Here is a 23,399-nt window from a genome sequence, read left to right on the forward strand (position 1 = left end):
ACTCATGACTTCCTGTCATACACCCCCTGTTTACCGTCACTCCGCAATATTGAAATAGGTGCTAAAAGCAAGTGAAATATCCCTTCACCTTGACCTTTGCGCGCCCACCTTTGATTAAAGGGCAACAGGAGCACATGAGAAACCACCCAACTAAACTCGTGGCTCCTCATCTTTGCGGCAGCACACCATGCAGCGAAATGTGCCTGATTAGTCACCTGTTTCAGTATGTAATGATAACCGATATCACTGAGATAAAGAACCGATATCAGTAAGATAAAAGAAAATCATTAGTCAGCCAAACATATATGCGTCCTTTGCTGATATTCTGCAAACGACTGATAGCAGGAATTAAAATATATTCTGTTGTGCACACACAGGAAATACCTCAACCTTAACAGCATTAATGTTGACACGATAAACACTCACACGCAAGCACAAAGCCACACTGATGAAAAATCAGCATGTTGATTGTGACAACTCAGATCATGAGAAACTTTGCAGTGTCTGTGTGTGTGTGTTTGTGTGTATTTGTGTGTGTGAAGACAAAAAATGAGCCTCACGCGTGCAAAAGGGATCCCACTCACGTCATTTCCAGAAAGGGAAGTTGTTTCTCTTTGAGAACGTGCCAGTGGAAGTGGCAGCAAATAAAGCGCCTCACTTACGCTTATAGCAGCATATAGGAGAAACACTCACGCAATGATTTCCATCATTAGCATGTAAATATATATGTACATTTACCTTACTTCTGCGATGCTGTTTCTTCTATGAATGCATGCACAATTATTCTCCTTTAAAGTCACTAAAGTTATATGCATATGGATGAACCCATTGCACCTGGACTCATAAGGGGGAAATTAGAAAAAAGTTGATAGCTTTTACAATGACAGTTAAGGTACATGCACAATATGTCAGGTGCAGCTTTATTTCTGTTTTGACACCTTTTTTTTTAGCCAGTATGAACAGCAAGCTAAAGTTAACTTGATCTGAATTGATCTGAATTAGACCTTTTGATTCAAATGCCAAACTCATCACTCTTATAAGGTCAAACCTCTCCTGATGTTGTGACTTGTGTGAGCCGAGAATCTCGACAAATAAAAAGGTGAATTTAATATACTGTCACGTGCCCATCGTTGTACGCGTATTAAATCCAAAAATTTCATGTGAAACATCAGGATGCGCTCAGACAAGGGAGCTCTGGCACCAGCACGACACAGTTTATATAACTGTGTCTGCCTGCTTTGCACACACTCAGGAAATACAACAACTGCAACATGCAAGTGAGGCGCACATTCAAATAACATCAGGTAGACATTTGGTTATGAAACTGGCGTGATGAGAAGCAGAGTGGGCTGTGTGGTTTTGTTGCAAGTGTGCATCAAAATATTGTGTGACCTTTCAGTTGGGACATTTTGCATGTGATTTGCATTCCTTTAACATTTCGGATTGCGTGAGGGAAGAATCTACATCTCTACTGAATGCGATATTTAGTATTTTACACCAGCTTTTATTCTGAGCACACTATGCGACGTTACATGTCCATCAATATAGCATAGACTCTGCAGGTTTCTCCTCCTGTTTAGGTTCTGCCACTCTTTTTCTAACTTTGTCTTTGGCCATCATCTTGTATATGTTCTCAGTTTGACTGCTTGGTAATCAGGAGTACTTTGCATAGCAACAGCAGAAACACACTCAACCACAACATCTTTAACTTGCATTAGATGTAACCTGGATTTATACTAATGACCTCAGCTGTTTTCTTTTCCCCCCATGTTGACTGGCAAAATTGCACGTCCGCAGGAAAATCCCCCAGTAAGCTTTAAGCTGCAGCTCAAAGGGAAAAGCAAAGGAAGACACACACAGCTGCTCTGATTGCTGAAACTCGGAAACACACATCCACTGGTCTGTGTCCATCATTTCCAGGGAAAGGCGATGTTTCACAAACAATCCAGAAGCAGAATAAATGGGGGGGTACTTAGCTTACACCGAGATCCAGCGTGGCGTTCCTATCGGCCACCCACAAGTTCATAAAGAAAAAAAAAGCAAACAAAAAAAGCTTTACTTGTAGCTCACATAATTTGATTCACAGCTAAGGAATAATTTCAACCTTTCAGAACCCATTACCATTTTACTAATGGTAATGGGTTACCATTTTACTAATGGTTTACCAGCATTTTATGTGGATCATACCACATGTAATGATCCATCACCTGTGGATCAAACTATTCCTAAATTGTATTTAAATTCGATTAAATTTCCTCATTCTGTTAAGTCAAATGGTCAAAGTGTTGAGCAAAGGTTTTTATTATAACTGACTTTACTTATTAAATGTACTTTACTATGTTATGGCTTATATATATATATATATATATATATATATATAGTGTGTTAATTCAGAATATTAATTACAACAACAATGCTGTGAATGCTTTTACAAGCATTCACACTAATAACGCATTCAAAGTTTGAATGCGTTATTTTAATTTACAATAATTACTGTAATGGCGTACTTATTGGCTCTGTGTTTGTACTTTCCGAGCCCAGCAGAGTCTAAAGTGCTCCATGAGCAGCAGAGACCGCGCGACTGACGAACACCAGTTGCTTTCTGTTTCTGTTCCTGTCGGAGCCGCGCGCGCAGCCGCTCTGTGGAGAGAGCCCGCGAGCTACGAGCCCGGCAGAGGGAAACATCACGTGGTGACACATCTTTACGACTGACGTCACCGTCCCCATCTCCAAGCAACCCCTCCATCAGCACTCGCGTCACCGTGCGCCCGAGCCGCGCGGTTGCCCAGCAACCCTTTCCTTGCGCTCGGGTCCGGCCTTGCCTTGCACCCAGCTCGAAGCTCTGACGCGGGTGTGACGTTAATAAGGTGGGTATCAATTTGTTATGGTGGCGAGGAGAGGAGGAGGGAGGAGGAGGAGGAGGAGTTCCCCCTGTGAGTTCCGAAGCCCTCAGCTCTGCATTCCGGCGGAGCTTACAGGCACACACACCGGCTGCAGCCTGGTCCCGGCCTCAAGACTTGTAGAAAGTCAAAGGAAAAAGTTACCCCGCGCGTGTTGCCCGCAGTTTTTCCCTTTTGTCTCGTTGTTTATCCGGAGCTCTGTTTGTGGAATGGTTCACGTTTCGTCCGAGAGCTGCCTGAAGTGTGAGAGAAGGTGGTTTATATCGTTGTGAGGTAAGAATTACTCTCGATAACTCACATTTTACTGGCTCATAGTCACTTAGTAGGAAAACTGGTAATTTTACAACTCAGCCAGTCTCTTTCTCTCCGTCTCTCTCTCTCTTTTTTAGTTTTCTACATGTATATATATATAATTTTTTTTTACATATTATTCACCCTCTTTTACTTAATAGTCGTGAAAGTGTCGCTTTTTCTTATAGGCTAGTGAAACCTATTTGTGTAGATCTCTTTGTGCCCAATGAATGAATATCAGCGGGCTTGTTTAAATATATTACACGTATTTGTACACCTGTAACGAGATTATAGTCATATTTCCAGCTTAACTCGTTTATTACACCAACAATGTTTCGATAAAGTGATCATATAATCATTTTAAATCGTCTGTGTTTTCACACTGTCAGGACCAAATGCTCGTTACACGCTGAACAAAAGCTTCTAGCCAGTGAATTTTTACACAAATGCAATAAAATGAGTAATGTGCACCGCTGTCTCTGCAGGTACCAGCCTTCGTTTATCACAGTGCTGTAACCCCAGTCTGTTGGTACGCCATGGTAATCATGACAGAAACCAACCGGGGAGCTCAGTCGAGTCCTGCCCAGGGGAGGCCGCTGCAGGTCGGCTTCTATGAAATCATCCGGACCCTGGGGAAAGGGAACTTTGCAGTGGTGAAACTGGCCAGGCACAAAGTCACTAAAACACAGGTCAGCTGCTTTAATATCATTGTTAATATTATTAATCTATACTTGCAGCGGTTTTTTTGGCCTTCCTTTTTAAATTTTAAATTTTTAACCATGATTTTTCCCCCCATTTTTAAGGTGGCAATCAAGATCATCGATAAAACCAGGTTGAATCCCTCCAACCTGGAAAAGATCTACAGAGAAGTGCAGATAATGAAGCTGCTGAACCACCCTCATATCATCAAGCTCTACCAGGTGTGTATTGTGGCTAACCTCTCTCTGCTCTCTGAAATGTCGGTGTGCAGTGCAGAATGCTGCGTGTGTAATTCAACCTGTGTTACGCCCTCATGGTAGCTGGACTGTATGCTGGTCTGCAGGGAGCTGGTCTAAATGCATGCATGAGCATTTGAGTAAAATGCTCTGGTGTGGAAGGAAGCCTTTGCAAATTGAAGAAAAAAATATTTTCCCTTAAACAGCACTGGTGCGCTGCAGAGCACTGCCTTTAAGGACCATTTGTTGCCTGGTTTTAACCAGCTTGCTGATTCTCAGAGTATACTGAGTCATAAGTAATGCAGAACAGCATTAGTGCAATCCCCTTTGACCTCCCTGTATGTGTATGTGTGCTTGTTAGAGAGAGAACAGTCATAGGTACCAGCAGCTGCTAAGAGCATTGCATTTCTAAGATTTCTTCAGTTATATGAAGGAAGAGGTGGTGGCAGAGATATGGGAAACAGAGCAGGCAGGCGACTAATTACCAAAACATCCACAGGTCTGAACTTTAAGCCTAATTAGCACCTGTTTAAACTGACTGCAATGTGTGTGCATGTCACGTGAAGGCTACCCCACAGCAAAGCGCTGCTTTACTGCTAATCAAATTGAAGACTTAGTCGAAAGAATCCGCTTTTTCCCCCTCAGCTGATCTCGCAAGTACCGCGGCACGCGTCTGGCAACAAACACACAAACACACACCCATGCAAACAGACACACAGTGCCCTTTCTCTTTTTTTCATTCTGGATTTTTTCTGCCTTTTGCTTTGTTCTCTGTTGTTTTGCTACTTTTCAGGATTAGTTCATATCTGATTTTAAACGGCTGAGCAGTTCTTACCATGAAATTATGTCTGGACTGCAGAAATAAGGGGATAATATTATTCCTAGGAATTTCTACAAGAGAAAAAACGTAATAAAGAAATCGAGCATCATAGCTGTCCACTATTTTTTTAAATAAAAGTGTTAATGGAGGTATTTTTTTTAATTTAGAAACCTCCTTCTATTCATCTCACAAGACCACACAGACATTTTTTAATGCTTCACACTGATGGTACAAGCAATCTAAAGATTTCTCACAGTTTTATGATTGGAAAAACATCCAACCACTCAACAAATTAACCATAATGCAGATAGAACTTAAGACGTGTAAGCACAAATAAAATGGAAATTGAAATCCCCAGTACATGATCGTCTCTTCTGATACGCACCGATATGCAAAATAGTTTAAAGGCATTCATGCTTTATGCATTATTCAGATGCGTCAAGTGAGTGTAAAGACAGATTAACCATGAAAGAAACCTAACACTTCTGTTAGATTATGTGGAAAATCTGCTAATGATACAGTTAAAAACATGAGATGGAATTCATTAAAAGATATTTAAAAGATAAAATGATAATAAAAAAACAATTTTTTTTAAAAGACCTTTTTTGATCTGAGAGCCTTTGTTTTTGTGATAGAGCGAGATTATAATCTGTAGGTTTGTGGTGTTGTATCACTGCCGTACTGTCTGTATCCTCTGTCCCTTGTTAATTTCTTCCTGGCCTTGGGTTGTTCAAGGTGATGTTAGTCAGATGGTTGTTAGCAACCCTCGTCACCTCCTCTTTCTCCTTCCTGCACAAAGGGAGGGTACTGACATAAGACCATCTTGTGATCTGTAGATTACATCCTCTAGTATCCCTGCAGTTTTTTGGGAGACCTCACGATAAATCAGCTGCTGCTTCCACTCTTTCTTTTTTTTTTTTTTTTGTCTCACGGGAACCAAAAAATTCCTCTAAACTGAAAGGTCATTGAAGTCTCTCTCCGCCTCATTGTTTGTCTGCATAAACCGCCCGTCTTATCGCTTTAAATTCCACTCAAATCTCACGGCTTTTTTTTTCTTTTTTTAATGTTATGCTCCCATTATGCAGCTTTTAGCAACCTTAAATTGACCTTGTGGAAAACGAGGAGTCCAATATGGATGTTAAAGGGTTTATCTTTATTCGGGGGTGGCTGGGGGCCCTTGACGCGCCTTGGCTGTTCTTCGCAGCGGTGACGTCAGCTGCACCTCAAGGTGACAGGGAGCTGCCCTATCTCGCAGATAAAGACTTGTGCCCGCTTGGGGACCTCGGTGTATTGAATCACCGTTGTCTGGTTTTCTAAAGGGCCCGGTGGCTGAAAAGAATTAAGCTCCGCCATTCACTGGAATTTGGTGACATTCAATTTAGGAGTTGGCCAGCAGCATTATCCAGACAGGGCTTTGTCATCTGACGATAATTGCTTTGTTGTGCAACCTTTTTAGCTCAACTCCTCTGTCCCTGAGGGCTCTCATGGGAAACGGAGGCCTTGTGTGAGCTCCAGGAAAGAACCGGGAATTACGTCTTTCCGTCCCACAAAGTGCGTTGAGCTCTGAGTGATTGCACTTTGAGTGTTTCTGATACACCATGTGAACAGCCCATGTGAATGTGCCTCGCTCTGTTTTCATAGATATAAAGAGATAGGGGGAAGCTTGAAATTCAACACTAGCATCCGCTGCCAGCTGGTATCAGCCTCGGGAAAAACATTCCCAAGCATTTGATCAGCTGGTTTGAGTCTGAATGTTACGCATTCCTTTTTGGGTCTGTATTGACGTGTGTAAACGGGTTTTAAGACATGAAGAAAATGCGCGCGGGGAGTCACTGACGGTTTACTTATGCAACAGGGCATATAATGGAAAACAGGGTGTTGGTGTTTTTTTAATTTTATGTGTGGAACAAGTGTATGGAGACATTTCCAATTGAGGAATGTGGTGGTTATAAATGCTGGAACGTGCTACGATGAAACACTGGGAACGGCTTGAACTTTTAAATATGGTTGTCCATGACACAGTTGGTTTACACTCATTGTTTTTTTTTCTCTTTTTCTCTCTTAGGTCATGGAGACCAAAGACATGCTGTATATTGTGACAGAGTATGCAAAGAATGGAGAGATGTTTGGTGAGTGACGCCTTAAGCCTTTTCATTTGCATTCGCAAAGGTACATAGCACACCCAGAAACACAGAGGTTAATTTTAATCCTTCATGACAATTAAAAGGCCGCTGGCAAAATAAAAGCATGGAAAAAGGAAGTAACCTCATAATAGACCCTCCTAAGAGGCTGATCCTGATAGTCTGGATCCTCTCTCCCTGCAGACCACCTAACCTCAAATGGCCGCTTGAGTGAAGATGAAGCACGAAAGAAGTTCTGGCAGATCCTCGCCGCGGTGGACTACTGCCATCGGCACCACATCGTTCACCGTGACCTAAAAACTGAGAACCTGTTGCTGGATGCCAACATGAATATCAAACTGGCCGGTAAGTCGATCATATTCTCAGTGCTGGCTGGTGGGAAGGTGATGAGATGCAGAGTGTTAATGGGTTTTAATGCAACACCGTCCTTCTGTACCTACTTGCTGTTTCTGTATTCTGTTCAGTTTACGCCTGAAGAACGTATTTGGTGCTCTGGGATTCTAATTAAATCATTGTTGTGCCATCTATGTGCTAATTAAATGTTAATTATTCACTCATTTTACTAAGACAAGCATCAACCGCAGGAAATGAGCTCAGCGTACAATCACACGCTTTTACATGAAGAAATTGTAGAGCCAAATTATCAGAAACAGGAAAACAGTCATTCTTTTGTATGAGAAGATATGTTAACCCGAACTTACTTTGAAGTGTTGATGAATATCTCATGATGATAAATTACGTAACACACTATGAACAGTAATAAATCTGCGCTATAGTGCCTGCAGCGCTTCAAGCTGGAATGGAAAGCAAACAAGTTTGATTAACAAAGTTGTTGTACGCTTGTGTCTGTGTGCAGACTTTGGATTTGGAAACTTCTACAATGCAGGGGAGCCTCTGTCTACGTGGTGTGGCAGCCCGCCTTATGCTGCCCCTGAAGTGTTTGAAGGGAAGGAGTATGAGGGGCCTCAGCTGGACATTTGGGTAAGCTCCGGGAATGTAAAACGGCATTACTGACAGAGGAAGCGATGACATTTACATAATCGTGATTACATTCTCCTTTTTGCTCTTTGCTTCGCAGAGTCTCGGCGTGGTGCTTTATGTCCTCGTCTGCGGCTCTCTTCCGTTTGACGGAGCCAGCCTTCCCGAGCTCCGGCAGAGAGTCACCGAGGGACGATTCAGAATCCCTTTCTTTATGTCACAAGGTATAAATTATCCCCACAACAATTACCGCAAATTACTAAAACGGTGTAAACTACATACAGAGACTCATTCACTGTTTGCGTCCTCCAGACTGTGAGAATCTGATCCGTAAAATGCTGGTGGTGGATCCAGCCAAGAGGATCAGCATTGCTCAGATCAAGCAACACCGCTGGATGATGGCGGATCCATCAGCTGCCCACCAGATCCTCAGCCATCCCCTCACGGAGTACAATTCCAACCTGGGCGACTACAGCGAACCCGTGCTGGGCATCATGAACACACTGGGCATCGACCGTCAGAGGACTATCGAGGTGACTGAACAAGAATCAAAATGTGTTTAGTGGTTTTATGAAAGTGTTGCAGTCACAGTACAAATACTCAGTTTACGGGTGGGGCAGCGGGTAGGCTGCAGTTAAGTTTTCATTCTCTCTTAAGTTGAACCTTCAGTGTATTCCTTCAAAGATCTTATTCTGTATTTAAATATAGATTTCTCACTCTGTCATCTCCAAATATATAAATGCAGATATATACAGCTATATTTGTCTTTCCCTTAAAAGTTTTAAAGAGGTGCTAAAGAAAGCTATAAAGAGAGAGCACTGGTTATAAACTGTCATTACGAGCCACAGAAAGTAAACAAAATGGCAAAATGACTAATCTTCTGACCTTATCTTCAGTCTCTGCAGAGCAGCAGCTACAACCACTTCTCTGCCATCTACTACCTGCTGCTGGAGCGAGTGCGGGAGCATCGTGCACAGCAGCTGAGCCGCCAGTGTGGAACGTGGAGCCAGAGACCAAGGAGCACCTCCGACTCCACAAGCCCAGAGGTCAGCACTATAGCTGCATGTAGCCGGCTCTGACTATCAATCTCATTCTTATTTGCATGAAGTTTAATAATCTCTGTGCTTTCTGCTTCCTTCTAGGTGATCATGGAGTCCACTGAGAGTTTTAGAACAACAGCGTTTTCACTTCCAACCAAAAACACCCCCCCTGTGTACTCAGAGGTGGAGTGTGACCAAGCTGGATTGTTTCAGGTAAATCTCTTGAATAGCATGCTCTTTTGCATCTATACTAATAGACCAAATGCAAAAGCTGCACCCTGCCCTGCTAACAGTCAGCGGCTAACAGTCGACCTCCTTCCTTTTCAGCGTGTAGTGTTTCCAGTGGAGGCCAGTCTGAACAGATTGCTCTGGAACCGCTCCATTTCACCCAACAGCCTGCTGGAGACGAGCATCAGCGAAGAGGTGCGACCCAGAGACCTGGAGGAGGAGGAGGCGACGCAAACTCTCGGGCCCCTGCTCCCTCCAACCACCACCTCTCGCAGGCACACTCTGGCTGAGGTCTCCGCCCGTTTCCACCAGTGCAACCCTCCATGTTAGTATGATATACATGCGCACGCATGTTCTTCATTCTTGTAGCGATGCAGAGTCTTGACCTCTCCTGTTTCTTTAGGTATCGTGGTCAGCCCCTCAGACGGTGCCTCCTCTGACAGCTGCCTGAAGTCTTCTTCCAGTCCTGCCCCCACTTTGCAAGCTGCTGTGGGTGGGGTGGCAACACTTCGGGCCTCGGGGGCTGAGGGAGGAGCTCTGCTGTCTGCTGGAGCTCCCCTGGCTCTCTCTTCCCACCTCCTGCCCCAGGCCCAGGGCAGCCTGCCCCCTGCCAGCTTCCAGGAGGGTCGCAGAGCCTCTGACACCTCCCTCACACAAGGTACACACGCATGATCATGAAATCATTTCCTGTATGCCACCTACCTAAGCTGGTATTCAGGTTTTCTCACACGTACCATGTAGTAGGATCAACGCTGCATTGCATAACAGTTTCCCATGCCTTCACGCAGGCCTCAAAGCTTTCCGCCAGCAGCTGAGGAAAAACACGCGCACTAAAGGACTTCTGGGATTGAATAAGATCAAGGGTCTGACGAGGCAGGCTGCCCCATCACCCTCCTGTAACCGCGGTAGCCGGGGGTCACTGGGTCCAGCTCTCTCTGAGCACCGCAGCATGCTGGAGGAGGTGCTGCACCAGCAAAGGTGAGTCACATTATTGCAGGAGCACAAAGCATTATGGGATTGTTAATTTGATAAACTACAAACGATCGAACCCCCAAAGTCGAGCTGTTGATAACAAATCTCATCTCTCTTTCCCAGAATGCTGCAGATTAAGCACCAACCGCAGCCTCAGGTCCAAGCCCCTCAGACAGGACCTCCCCAGAAGCCCCTGCTCTTCTTGGCACACCAACAGTCACCATCTCCTCCGCCTACTACCGTGTTTGCTTCCTCCTCCATGTTTGACAACCCTGCTCAACCCGTCCTGCCTGCTCAGCAGGCTTCAGTGGTTCTGCAGCAGGGCCCCTGGCAACAGACCCTCGAGACCTCCTCCACGGGCTGCTCATCCTCACCCTGCTACTCCTCTTCTCTGTCCCCCGTGGCCTCCGCTGCCTACCTTCTCGAGGCACGTCTACACATCAGCCAGCAACCCCACCCTAACCACCACACTGGCCTCCGTCAACAGTCTGCAGCACAAGGCAATTTCCCCATCCTGTCCAAGCCAGTGATGTGGAGGATGGGCTCGGTCTCCGGCACAGACCCCGACATGCAGGAGCTGGGCATGTCTGGACAGCAGCAGCAGCAGCAGCTCAGCAGCTGTGTGATGGTGAAGTAAGTCATCGGCCAAGCGAGACTGGCGAATGTTCTCTTGGTAGAAGAGCCAAAATGGACTTGATGCTGAGCGCAGAAGAAAAGAGAGCAGAAGTGAAGAACAACAAAAAAAGCAGACGCGAGTGACGAATTTGTCTTTATGAGGTACACGTGAGAATGTGTCTGCACACGTGTTCGCTGTGTGTATGTGTTTTTTCTAATCGTATAAGCTAAAGACTAAGCAATAAACCAAACTCTGGATGAAGTGTTCGATTCGTAACAGCCAGAGAAGCAATAACAGACTGACAGACTCTCCTCGGCTCTGACGGACTCACTTGAATAGCTGACGTTGCTGAGTCACTCTCACATTTTTATGCTGTCTAGATTTACTTTTTGATCTTTTTTTAACAGGAAAGTTCGCTCTTCCATTTTTTTCCTGTTTGTTTTTTTTGCCACTTGTGTAAGCGCTCTCAGTGTTTTTCACCTGCCTGGACAGAAGACCAAAATTCATATTATTTTCAGTCTCCCCACTTTGTTCACCTTCCTGAAGAGACATTTCTCTGTAGCAGTGCAGTGAACACGCAGTATAGTAACCTAAGCTTACAAATGTACACCGAAGGAGACGATTTTTATTTTTACTGAAACTGTGATTTTTTTTTTTTCCGTTTGTTTTCTCTGTGCAAGATTGTTAATTTTAGTGACGCAAAACGCTGCTTTTACCTCAAGCTGCAAAAAGACTGCTACACCCTCATCAGCCAAAACTGAGTGAAGACGGTGTTTCGCTGGTTGAGTTAAAGCACAGCAGGTACATCAGTCAGCCTGGTAGCACCCTACATGTGTGGATCCATACCCCACCCTCTCCTTTGTCTGATAAGCACCTTTCTTTTTAGATGCTATTACTACCTCCTCAGGCAACAATTGGGAAAGGTTAAGAAAAGCCTTTAAACGCTAACGAGCAGGTTGAATATCAGAGGAAGAGGGTTTTTCGTACGGAACAAAGACTGTGGGAACAGTGCAATATTTTACATGGAAAAAAAACCAATGGAAATGAGGCTCAACATAGGATGGTCAAAAACTCCACGTGTACTTGCCTGAGGTTTTGTGTTCGTCTTTCTTTTTTTTGTTTGTTTGTGTTTCATCTTGCCGTGCTAGCTAGCTGACTAGAAGAGGTACTTCTTATGATACTGTAGTGACTTAGAGAAGAAGCTCGAGGCATTTCAGAATGCTGTTTTGGGGTTTTTGTTGTTTTTTTGCTTTTTTTATTCACGCAGCATGCTTGTAGATCCGAAAGGAAGAATTTGGGTTTTACCAAAGACTCAACAGCACAAGAAATAGAGGATCTGTCAAAAGACACACTACTGACTTTCCTCTTTGAATGCTGTCTCCAAGATGTAGCGTGGTGGTGTAGCGAACCAATTTCACATGATCTCCTTAGCTTTTTGCTGTGAGACAAAAAAAAGAAAAGAAAAACTCCTGCTGCCACCAAATCCTAATGCTATGTGTATTGTGGGTATCTCTAGCTGTTACTATGAGGACCATGGTAGTGTTTGTTTTGTACTTTTCTAAAAAATAAAGAAAAAAGAAGAAAGAAAGAAAAAAGAAGAAAACAATCAGAACATAGCAATACCATAATGTGCAGGAAGTGGAACTTTCTTCAGTTGCTCAGTAGTAGCTTGAAATAGACACAGATGTCCTGCGCTGAGCTGAGTTGCATGTGCAGGCAGTCGAATTAAGGTGTTTGAAAGCTGTAACAGATGTGTATTAATGTGAGTGTAGTTAGCTGTCTCATATCTGTGAAACATCTTGTAGGGGAGAGCTGTGTCTTTTCAAGCTCAGTTCTGTTTATTGAAAACGTGCAATTTTGATTATATTGACCCCCCTGCCGTTTTTTCCCCCCTTCAGTTTATTGCACTCACTTCCAACACCTGTGCCTTTACCTGAACAAACTGCAGTCAGATTGCCCCACCCCCAGCCCCTCCTCTCTGATCGCCACACTGAAGAAAAAACGATCGATGGCTCCATTACAGGACATTTCCTCAGACGTCCCCTTTGATATTTTCTTTGACCTTTGAACTTGCTGTCTAAACAAGCAAGATTTGCACTTTACTCATATTTCTTATTGCTGATTTTTTTTCTTTCTTTTTTTCTCATGATGGGAAAAAAATCACAAATCTTTTGAAACACTAAGACTTTCGATGCAAACCTGTAAAATTACCCTTGTGATAAACTTTGGATAAGAAGTATTTCATGTTTTTTTTTTTTTTCCTGATTTGTTACTTGACTGTGTGAGCATGAGCACGTCTTTGTGTGTATGGATGCATGCGTTTGGATGCGTGTGTGTGTGTGTAAGGTTGTAAAGAGAGGAACAGAAGGAGGGAGGAAGGAAGGAGAAGAAATGTTAGTTGAAGAAAGTTGTTTATTTATGTGGCTATTTATTTAAATAAAGTTCACTTCCTAAACATTTTTTTTGTGGTCTGACTTCTTGTTAAACCGCAGGGTGTGCTTTTTAACCCCCTCTGTATTGTTTACATGACTAATTTTTTTTTATTTAGATCTCTTTGATTCAAGATTACAGCTTAAACTTTGAGGTTAAACTCTCAGAGACTCAGAAAAAAATCTTCAGGCCATCAGGATGGAGAGTGAACGTCTCTAGATCTGTCGCATTGCCTTGCAATTGAGCAACATTTAGTGGCTGCACACTCACTTTCTATCATTTCAATATTCATATACTAAACTAAAAGTGAAAAACAAAAGTCTTAATCACAGAATGACACTAAGATGCTTCACCCTCTTCCACTAACTGATGATGATGCATTAGCACCCCATCATAATGGCGTGATCCACAGCGATGATGTCAATGATGACTGCATCGGGCCCTGATCAACCTCCTGCTGGTCGATTATTCATAAACATAAGACGGGATAGGGCTCTGATGTTTGACAGGAAGGGCTATGTGGGAGTCAAGTGACGAAACTGAAAAAGAGAAGCCAGAGCCTGCTGCCCGCCTCCACCCGTCCAGTCAAACCAGACAGAAAGAAAACAGAAAAAGGGGAAATGCGTGGATTTGCGGCTCACTTCATGTGCAGATTTACACCATCTGGGGTCACTCACATTTACACGTGTAGCATATGGTTTGACATTTGGCATTTTGACTGTCGGGGAGCTGCTCATGAGGGCTCAGCCTGAAAGGAACTGGATGTCCAGCTGCTACAAACATATCCGTCATCAGCTGCTGCCTGCTGCACAAGTGACTTTGTCTAATAAGATTTTTGCAACATGTTCACAGCAACTGTGTGACCATCTGCAGCATTTATGACGTGTGACCTCTGACTCCTGCTGTCAGAGGTCTTTTCCAGTTAAAAAACGAGTTCTTCCTCACCACTGTCGCTACTGGAATTAAAGAGTTTTACCTTACAATATAAGCTCGCCATGCTGTTCTGATGAATTGCTGTTTAATAAATACAACTGAACTGGAGAACACTGTGATTGTAGTCATCTTCACTGGAAGTCGTTTTTTTTATCTCAGGGCTCCGCCGTATCCAAACAAAGACATAGTCTTGACATTAACTTATCTGATATTATGCACTTACAGGGTTTCTTTGCACCGTTTATTCACCAGAGTCAAATTCCTCTTACCAGGAAGTGACACAACCGGATTGAAAACAATGAAACAGGTGGTTTGTTAAACAAAACCACTTATTGTTTTCTTTGCTGCTTCACTTAGGGCTTGGAATGTGGCTTTATGAACAGGTTTAACCAGCCTGTTACAACAAATTGTTTGTATAGGTTTCTCTTTATCGATAGGGGTAAGTAAAAGTCTGATGAATGCCTCAAGTCAGGCTGTACTGCATGGTGATTTGTTATCACTGGATGTAGTAATAATCTCGCTGGTAAATCAAGGAATTTCTATCTACATGTACATGTGTATGTGTCTCTCTGTCCCTCGCTGATATCAACAATACATCGCTGGTGCAGTATGCTTCTCTCTGCGGTACGCTGTATTTTCCCTATGCCCAAAGAGACAAGTGTTTATGCCTTGGGGTTTTCCATGCTTATACATGCACGATCACAATGGTCAATAGAATTCAAGCCAGTCCCAATATGTAATGTCATGTTAGTAAAACCGAATACATAAAGTCATATGAAAAAAGGATGCTTTCACGGTACTGAGTGCAGTCCTGTGAAAAATACTGCTTAGGTGGGATTTAAAGGGATAAGCAGCCAGATGCTGATAATCAGTTATTGATTACAACTGATTATCGCTCAGTGTGAGCACCTCAAACACAGCAGAAAATCTGCAACAGAATGGCTGAAAAAGAAAATCAAGATGGAGCAATGGTTCAGTCAAAGTCCAGACTTCAACCTGACTAAAAACTCATGGCCAGACCTTAAAAAGCTGTGGATAGGAGAGTGGGCCAAAACTGTGTCACAACCAATAATGGCTCAGTTTAGCTGTAGAAAAAGGTCTACAGACATTTGATCGTGGAAACAGGAACTGTGGAAATATCGACAGTTTACAAAGGAAATCACAACGACTAACACACCCAGGTAGTGTTTCTTCTTTGCAAGTCATGTAAAGAGCTCTTGGATCTCAGCTGCCAGTGACTAAGCGGCTGAATCCTGAGATATGATCACAGATCACATAAGCAGGTTTGAGCAGAACAGTGTGTCTGCTTTTTTGCAATTTGGGTCAGCATGTCATCTGATACAAAACAAAAAATATTACTCCAAATGTGGAAGTACTTACGTTTTACATGTTTCAAACGGCCTTTGAATTATTCAAATGTTAACAACAATATTAACAACAGTGTACATTGCTGATAGAGGTTCAATTATGTATAGTGAAACAAATGCACAAAGGGGGGAAACTGTCCAGAGAGGGCAAAACCATAGTAGTACCAGTCTCTAAATGGTATTTACTGTCATCTAGTTGGATGTTTTAAAGACACCAGCACTGGTTTTACACTCCATAGCTGCTTTGTATAATCATCAGCAGGCTGTTGATGACCCTTGTTCATGCAGCGGTTGGTTTGTTCAGCCTCTGCACGTGTAGAAGACAGGAATTATATTGTACAAATAACTTCTTTATAGCGAAGTGAAACTTGGTGTTAAGAATAATGAAAACCACCTCTCATGTTGCATTTTTGATCTTTGATCCGTGTTTTTCGCCTTCCTCTTTGTGGTGAATTCTGCTGTCACTTCCTTTTCTGTTCGAAATTTGCAGCCACCTGCACTCTGTCTACACATAGTAGCCCTGCCATCAGGCTACACATACTTGGCTTTCTGGAGGGCAAACTCATTATTACTGACTCTGCATACAGTCATGTTAAAAAGAAAGTGCATCCTATTTCTACTGTAGCAAAAGATCTCTGGAAACTATAAATTCCTGTTAACAAGGGAGTCTATGAGGATTTACTCACTTTTGGATCCAGTATCAACTGGCCATGGAGGAACTGCAGATTCAGGCACTTTGGTTTTGGCTTAATTTTTTAAAATTGGAATGGCCATCTGTCTGCCATCCAAACCTTGGCCAAACTGGTTCATGCAACAGGACAATGACCTCAAACACACCAATGAACACAATGGCCTAGTCAAAGTCCAGACCTCAACCCAATTGAAACACCATGGTGGGATCTTAAGAGAGCTATGCATCACTAAACTGAAGCAACACTGTAATAAATAGAGGGAGAAATTCCTCCATAACTATGTGAAAGACTGATGAAGTCATACAGGAAACAATTACTTCAAGCTATCACTGCGAAAAGTGTTTCCACAAGCTACTGAATTATGGGCTGTACTTTTTAAAAAGCTGCTTCTGCATTAAGGCTTAGTTTTTTCTGAACAAATGATGATATGGTGTAATATTTAATTTCTTGTTGTTCATCTAAGGTTATTTCCTGATGCCGAAAGCATTGGAAATCTTTCTACTGCAGCTAAAGATCTCTGAAAACAAACATGGTAGCATAAATTTCTGTTAACGAGGGAGTCTATGAGGATTTACTTGCTTTTGGATTCCAGTATCAGCCGGCCATGAGAGGAACTGTAGATTCTGGCACTTTGCTGTTGGCTTGATTTTTTTAATTGTTTGATCCACAGGCACATCTTGAGATGTAAACATTCCTGCAGTTTCGGAAGGCAGGAAGACAAAACATTTTTCCTCTCTTGTGTACTATGACACGTTTAGCAGCGACTTTCCACACAATCAGATTGAAATTTACAAGGAATTTTAGGAGAAGCACTTCAGTGAACATATCCAATTTCACCTCCTGCTTACTCAGAAACACACACACACGCACACAAACACACACACACACACACAAACACACACAGGCATTTTCTTGAGTAAGCCAGCTGTCAAAAGTCAAAGTACATGGAGCAAAAAGGTTTCCAAGAATCTGCATGGGTAGAAGCAGCAGGGAGGGCGGGCTGTGGGTGGGGAAGGAGATGATATTGAAAAAGTGTAATCGTACTAATGAAATGAGAAGTAACTTCCCATTCTAAGGATGAGCTACCGATAAGAGGGAAGGAAGTTTATCTCTGACGACTAAAGGGAAATTCAGACTCAAAAGGTCAATGATACTAAAGTCGCAAAAACCATTCCACAAGAAATTATAAAGTTTAATGTTTGGTGTAAACAAAAAGGCCCGAACATGACGAAAAGCAAAGAAATATTGGTATGAAGGCAGCGTAAAAGCTTTAAGATCTCGCCCCTTGCTGAAAGATTAGCGCCCTCCTGATTGTGTGTACGTGAGCGAGAAACTGTACACATGCGTCACTGCCAATACTTCAGCTCTCTGGCAGGACAAGCATGAACACCAGAGGATCTGTGGAACTCTTGGAAGCTCAGTGCAAGGTAAATAAACAACACAGGAAGTGCTCGTCATGACTCTGCACAACAGAGTTGGCTGGACAGATCATTCAGACTTTAATCAGGAAAAAGAGGCAGTAACAAAAAACTTTTCAAGCTTTGGGAATTTAAAACAATATGCTGAATTTATTTTATAAGACAAGACTGAGTAGTAGTAGGCACATGTTGACTGAGAAAGAAAAGAAATTACTGCAGATTTCTTCTGGGAAAAAAACTCATGACTAACTAACTCAAAAATAACGTAATGCTAAATAATCTGGAAGTGCAGGACAAGTTAGTCAGTGTTTATTTTTATTAACTGTTTTTCCAAGTCTCTGCAATCAGGGAACAAATAAAACAATCATTCTAACTTACACACATTGGAAATTATTTACATTTTTCACAAAAGGCAGTTTTGATTTTCTCCAGAAATACAGGATTGTCACCTATGATCATAAAAAAAATGATATAAAATTGTACAATGTTAAATCACAGAAGTTCATCTACTTGCTTATGCTAGCTCTGTTTTTACAAATGTCCAGATGGTAACTGATCTCAGAGCAGTGAAACCAGCAGCAGCCTGTCTAGCATGGTTGTCTACCATCAGTCTCCTTAATGACAGAACACTGTCTGAGATGAAAGGAGAGAGATCACATTTACTTGGGTTTTAATAGTTGTCTGCTTTTAGAGTTCAGTGGGCAAGCACTGCCTGCCTTGCTTGCCCCCAGTGGAGTGCCACTGGTTCAGCAGTGGTAGTGTACTGGCAGTCTGCTGGCAGCTACAGACTTAGCAGGAAGCAGATGGTCTTATCTGCTGTCAGATAGAACTGTCTAAAGTATATAGTATAACTGGTTTGTGGGCTACTCTTGTTTGTGCTCCGGTAACCAGTCTCTGAGATGAATGAAGTTAAAGCATGCAAAATGCGTGTTTAAAACAATGAGAAGTATCCATTTCAGCCTCAGCCTGTACTTTTCATTATGTATTTTTATTCTTTGATGTGGTGTTTCACTTTCCCACTCTTGCAAAGTGCTTTGCTTTGATTGGTGGGTTTTTTCTTAATATTGTAGGGTCTCTACCTTCACCTTGAGGTGACTGTTGTTGTGATGTGACGCTATTAATTATAAATTCAATATATATTGAATTTGAAATCAATGAAACTGAATGAATGAATTGATTTTGATCTTTTTTCATGCTTCTCCCATTCCTGGTGAACTCCACTGTTGCTCCCTTTCCACTTTTCAACAAGTCAGCACTCTGCCAACATGTCATCCACATCATGTACCATGCAGATGGGATATTGGAGGACTGCACAGGAGCACTGGTTTAAACCCTTCTCCATAGGTTCTCCATAGGGTAATATATAATTAAATTATAAATTAAGAATAGTCAAGTCTTCATTCATAGAGATTTTACATTACAATGCACCAACTGCATTTGAATCACAGGCACCAGATTTCAAGTAGACTTCTTAGAAGTACATCAGGAATGACTGCTTGGCCATCGTGTCTCTAGCTGTCCGTGTCTGTCAGCAACAGGGAATAATCAGGCTTTAGATGTTAGAGGGTTAATAGCTTGTCTCTTTCATTTCATTTACTTTTTATAACTTCACTGAAGTGTTTAGCCAATATCAGCTCATTTTGTCGACCTCACAATAATGGTTGACACTTGCTCAAGCCTGAATGAGTTATAACATTGCTCTTTGAAGTTTTAATGATCCTCGTCAAACCTCAAACCAGGCATTTGATCCCATTCGCTGGTGGAGTATCTTATTTTCATTCCTTAAAAAAAAGAGACATTTTCGAGTGTTGTCGATGGTGATGATGATTCCAGGCTGTAAAAACTGACTTGACCAGAATGAACAGGAGGAAGTGTATAACAAAGGCGAGGAAGGAACCCTCGTGTCTGTTTTTGTTAACATGGACAGGTTGTTAATCATACAACGTCACAGCACAGAAGTTGCGGGGGGGGGGGGTTATAGTTTACTTCTCTGTGTGTCATGTCACAGGCATAACACACAGAGAAGTATGTTTTGAAGTAACATTTTACAAAAACACCTAAATATCATGAAACTTGTCGTAGTTTTTCAGTTGGTTTTTTCAATTACTGCCTGCAGCCACAGCAAAAACGGTGAAGAAGTATCAACAGGTGATGAAGGAGAGACATATGTCTTAACAGTACAGGGATGAGGAAGTGTCACCTTAAACATGCACTGATCTATCAGAACAATCAAGATTCATTGTGTTGTGTCAGTATCAGTCATATCCAGGTAGGATGTCCTTGTGCCTTCAGAACTGTATTAATCTCTCATGCAGGGCCGTTGCTAGCCATTTGGGTGCCCTAAGCACAAATGCTTTATGGTGCCCCCGCCACTTAAAAAAAAAAAAAAAAAAAAACATTAATACTTTTGAATTTCTCAGTGGAATTTGTTTAATTAAATAACAACAAACATGACAGTTAAACAAATAAATAAGGTTAAAGGAGGTTAAAAATACTGTTACAAATAAATACTCAGGCCCCTTTGGAAAATTAAAATCAGAGCTGACATTAAAAGGACCTCTCCGCACAATTTCAACACGATCAGCATCTACAATGTGAGCTGGCCAAAGAGCAGGATCGGTTGAAGGGGCACACATGTCTCCACAGTGTCACTTTCTGATAGTCTCTCAGTGACAGGACTCTCAGTGGTACTTGTGTATGGAACTGTACCTGAACTGGTGGTTGATGGTTCTTGTTCTTCTTGGCTAGGGATTGTTGCAGGGTCTACAATGGCTGGTGGTTGATGTCCAGGGATGGCACTACTACTGGATGGTTCATCCTGTCCTTGAGATCCTCCTTGAACATATTTAAGCATTGACCCTGCATACAAGAGAAAATATTCAGGGATTTTACAGAAATACAATTTTGAATCTACAGTAGGCCTCACGAAAAATTGCATTATAAGACTAATAAATTAAGTAAGTCACTGGTACATTTAAAAATTACTAACTATATTTTACATGTATAGATTTTCATAATGGCAAATGGCAATATAAACATGCTGTACATAATTTGATATAAATGCGCAAGTAGGAAATCTATATTACTGGAAGATATAGGTTTCATATTACACTGTAATATGAAACCTATATCTTATTTATGCCGCATAAATAAGATATGCGTCTTTATAGATATCCTGAAATGCAGCAACATACAAAGTAATCTTGTCTAATCTGATAATAATACTTGACTGCATCACTGACCTATCCCAAAGTTAAGGTTAATCAGTAGCATGCATGACGTTAGCCAGCTAGCAACCTGAGGAGGGAAATGCTAGTCTCACGATTGCTAACGTTATCTGAAAACCGTCAATTGAGTGACCATGATGAGTTGCTTTTAGTAGTCCATTCTATATTCATATCCACAACGTAAACAAACTACCCAACATCAATCATTTGCAACATTTGTTAACACAGTATGAACACTGCTAACAGGAGCTATCACAGAGTTGACGGACATGAGCGTGCAAGCAAGGGCTACAATAATGAACTTTTTTATTGTTATTATTTAAACATTGCCTTACCGGCAAGCGACGCCTGAGTTTCATCACGCTTCTCTTCTTCTTTCTTTTCTCCGCTCCCGACTCCTGTTGCCGCTTTCGAGGCCATGTTCAAACAGGTGTTTACCAATACCGAATTGAGGCATTATAGAACAGACCACTGGGAGTGGGGGGCACCAGGAGGAGACTGGAGACAGGGCACAAAGCAGATTCACCCCTTTTCTCGGGAAAATTGTTTTATGTTGCTTTTGTATTGTTTAACCATATTAATGCATATGATATTTATAGTATTAATATGGTTTACTTTTTTTTTTTTTTACGACCCTGATTCTTTTGGTGCCCTACCGGCCATTTGGTGCCCTACGCAGTGTGCGTTATGTGCGTTTGCGGAGCTACGGCGCTGCTCTCATGGCATAAATTCAACAACGTGCTGGAAAATGGGATTTTCAGACTTCAGTCTGGGATTTTGTTCTGTATATTTCATGATAGCATCACATACTTGCTCTACATACATGATGATTATCTCATGTTGCACCGCATTCCATGAGTAAGCTATGGGATTGAGTTCTGCTGAGTTCAGTCAACATACTGTCATGTTCAAGAAACAATTTTGAGAATATTTGAGCTTTGTGATATGGCTGATTTGTACACTAAGGTCATAAGGGTATTGCTGTAGCTCAGGAGGTAGAACAGGACATTTACTGATTGGAAAGTTAGTAGTTCGATCCCCTGGCTGCTCCAGTCTGCAGGCCAAAGGATTCTTGAGCAAGACACTGAGCCCCAAGTTGTTCTCTGATGTAAAGGAGAATAGAAAGGCTAAAAAGATATACACAAACCGGTCCATTTACATCAGGGATCTCGAACTCCAGGCTCCTGCAGGTTTTAGATGTGTCCTTGATCCAACACAGCTGATTTAAATGGCTAAATGACCTCCTCAACATGTCTTGAAGTTCTCCAGAGGCCTGGTAATGAACTAATCATTTGATTCAGGTGTGTTGACCAAGGGTGATATCTAAAACCTGTAGAGCACCAGCCCTCGAGGCCTGGAGTTGGACATCCCTGATTTACATGGTCAGCATCAATCCTCAGACTGTAATACTGTGAAATGATGTTCATTTGGTTCTAAGGGTCCCAAGGTATAACTTTACTGGGGAGCCAGTGCAAAACTGGTTTCATATGGGACATTTCAGAGGAGAAGATGGTGAGTAGAATTCTGTACCCTTTTGTAAGTGATGATTTGTTCAGGCAAATAATAATGACTTAGGTGTGATGGAATAAAGGCATGTAATGTATAACTTCTCTTTCACACTGATACACAATATACTTCTGCAAATAACAAAAACAAGACAATCAACATGTTCAACAATACCTGTATCACCTTACAGTTGGGAGGAAAGAAGATCAAAGTCGGGATAGATCCATGATTTCATGGTGTTTTCATACCAAATTCTGACTCAGCTACCCAAATGTTGGAAATCAATGTACTATTGTTCCATTGTGGTGAACCTTTGTGAATTTTAGCCTCAGTTTCCTGTCCTCTGTTAACAAGAATGCCATCGAGTGTGGTCTTCTGCTGCTGTAGCCCATCTGCTTCAACGTTTGAGGTGTTGTGCATTCAGTGATGGATTCTGCATATCTTGGTTATTAGAGCTACTGTTTCCTTCCCATCAGCCTAAAGCGGTCTGGCCTTTCACTTCTGACCTCTGACATCATCCAGGCATTCTCACCCTGAGAACTGCTGCTCACCAGATGTTTCCTCTTTTTTGTATCATTTCCCATAAATGGTCTAATTGCAGAATCAGCCCACTGATTGTGCAAAAAATAGATATTTAAAAAACAGATATTACTTTAAACATCAACGTATTTTTTTCCCATTCAATGATTAATAAAGAACAGACAAGGAGTTTAGCTTTCTGTAAAGATTTTGAGTCATATTATGGGAGAAGGTAAAGGTCTGACCTTTAAAACAACCCACACGATAAACCAGCAAACAGCTGTAGAAAAACTGTGGTTGAAAAAACAGATGAAAAGCATTTGTGGTGTGATGATCTTAGCAGATACACACTGCCTTAAGAAGGTGTTTTTTTCACTAGATCCCAA

General features: G+C 42.0%; 1 protein-coding gene across 1 annotated transcript; it reads left to right on the forward strand.

Annotated features, from left to right (window-relative positions):
* The first annotated feature begins 2,838 nt into the window (after window positions 1-2,838).
* On the forward strand, window positions 2,839-13,378 carry sik1 (salt-inducible kinase 1). The gene is made up of 14 exons (XM_031734554.2): window positions 2,839-3,173; window positions 3,677-3,880; window positions 3,995-4,111; window positions 7,012-7,075; window positions 7,271-7,432; window positions 7,944-8,068; window positions 8,166-8,289; window positions 8,378-8,598; window positions 8,962-9,111; window positions 9,208-9,318; window positions 9,433-9,658; window positions 9,737-9,991; window positions 10,122-10,311; window positions 10,429-13,378. Exons 2-14 carry the CDS (start codon window positions 3,728-3,730, stop codon window positions 10,940-10,942), a joined length of 2,412 nt encoding a protein of 803 aa, XP_031590414.1. The 5' UTR covers window positions 2,839-3,173; window positions 3,677-3,727; the 3' UTR covers window positions 10,943-13,378.
* Window positions 13,379-23,399: the final 10,021 nt, after the last annotated feature.

The sequence above is a fragment of the Oreochromis aureus genome, linkage group 16 (assembly GCF_013358895.1).
Source record: "Oreochromis aureus strain Israel breed Guangdong linkage group 16, ZZ_aureus, whole genome shotgun sequence".
Taxonomy (NCBI): domain Eukaryota; kingdom Metazoa; phylum Chordata; class Actinopteri; order Cichliformes; family Cichlidae; genus Oreochromis; species Oreochromis aureus.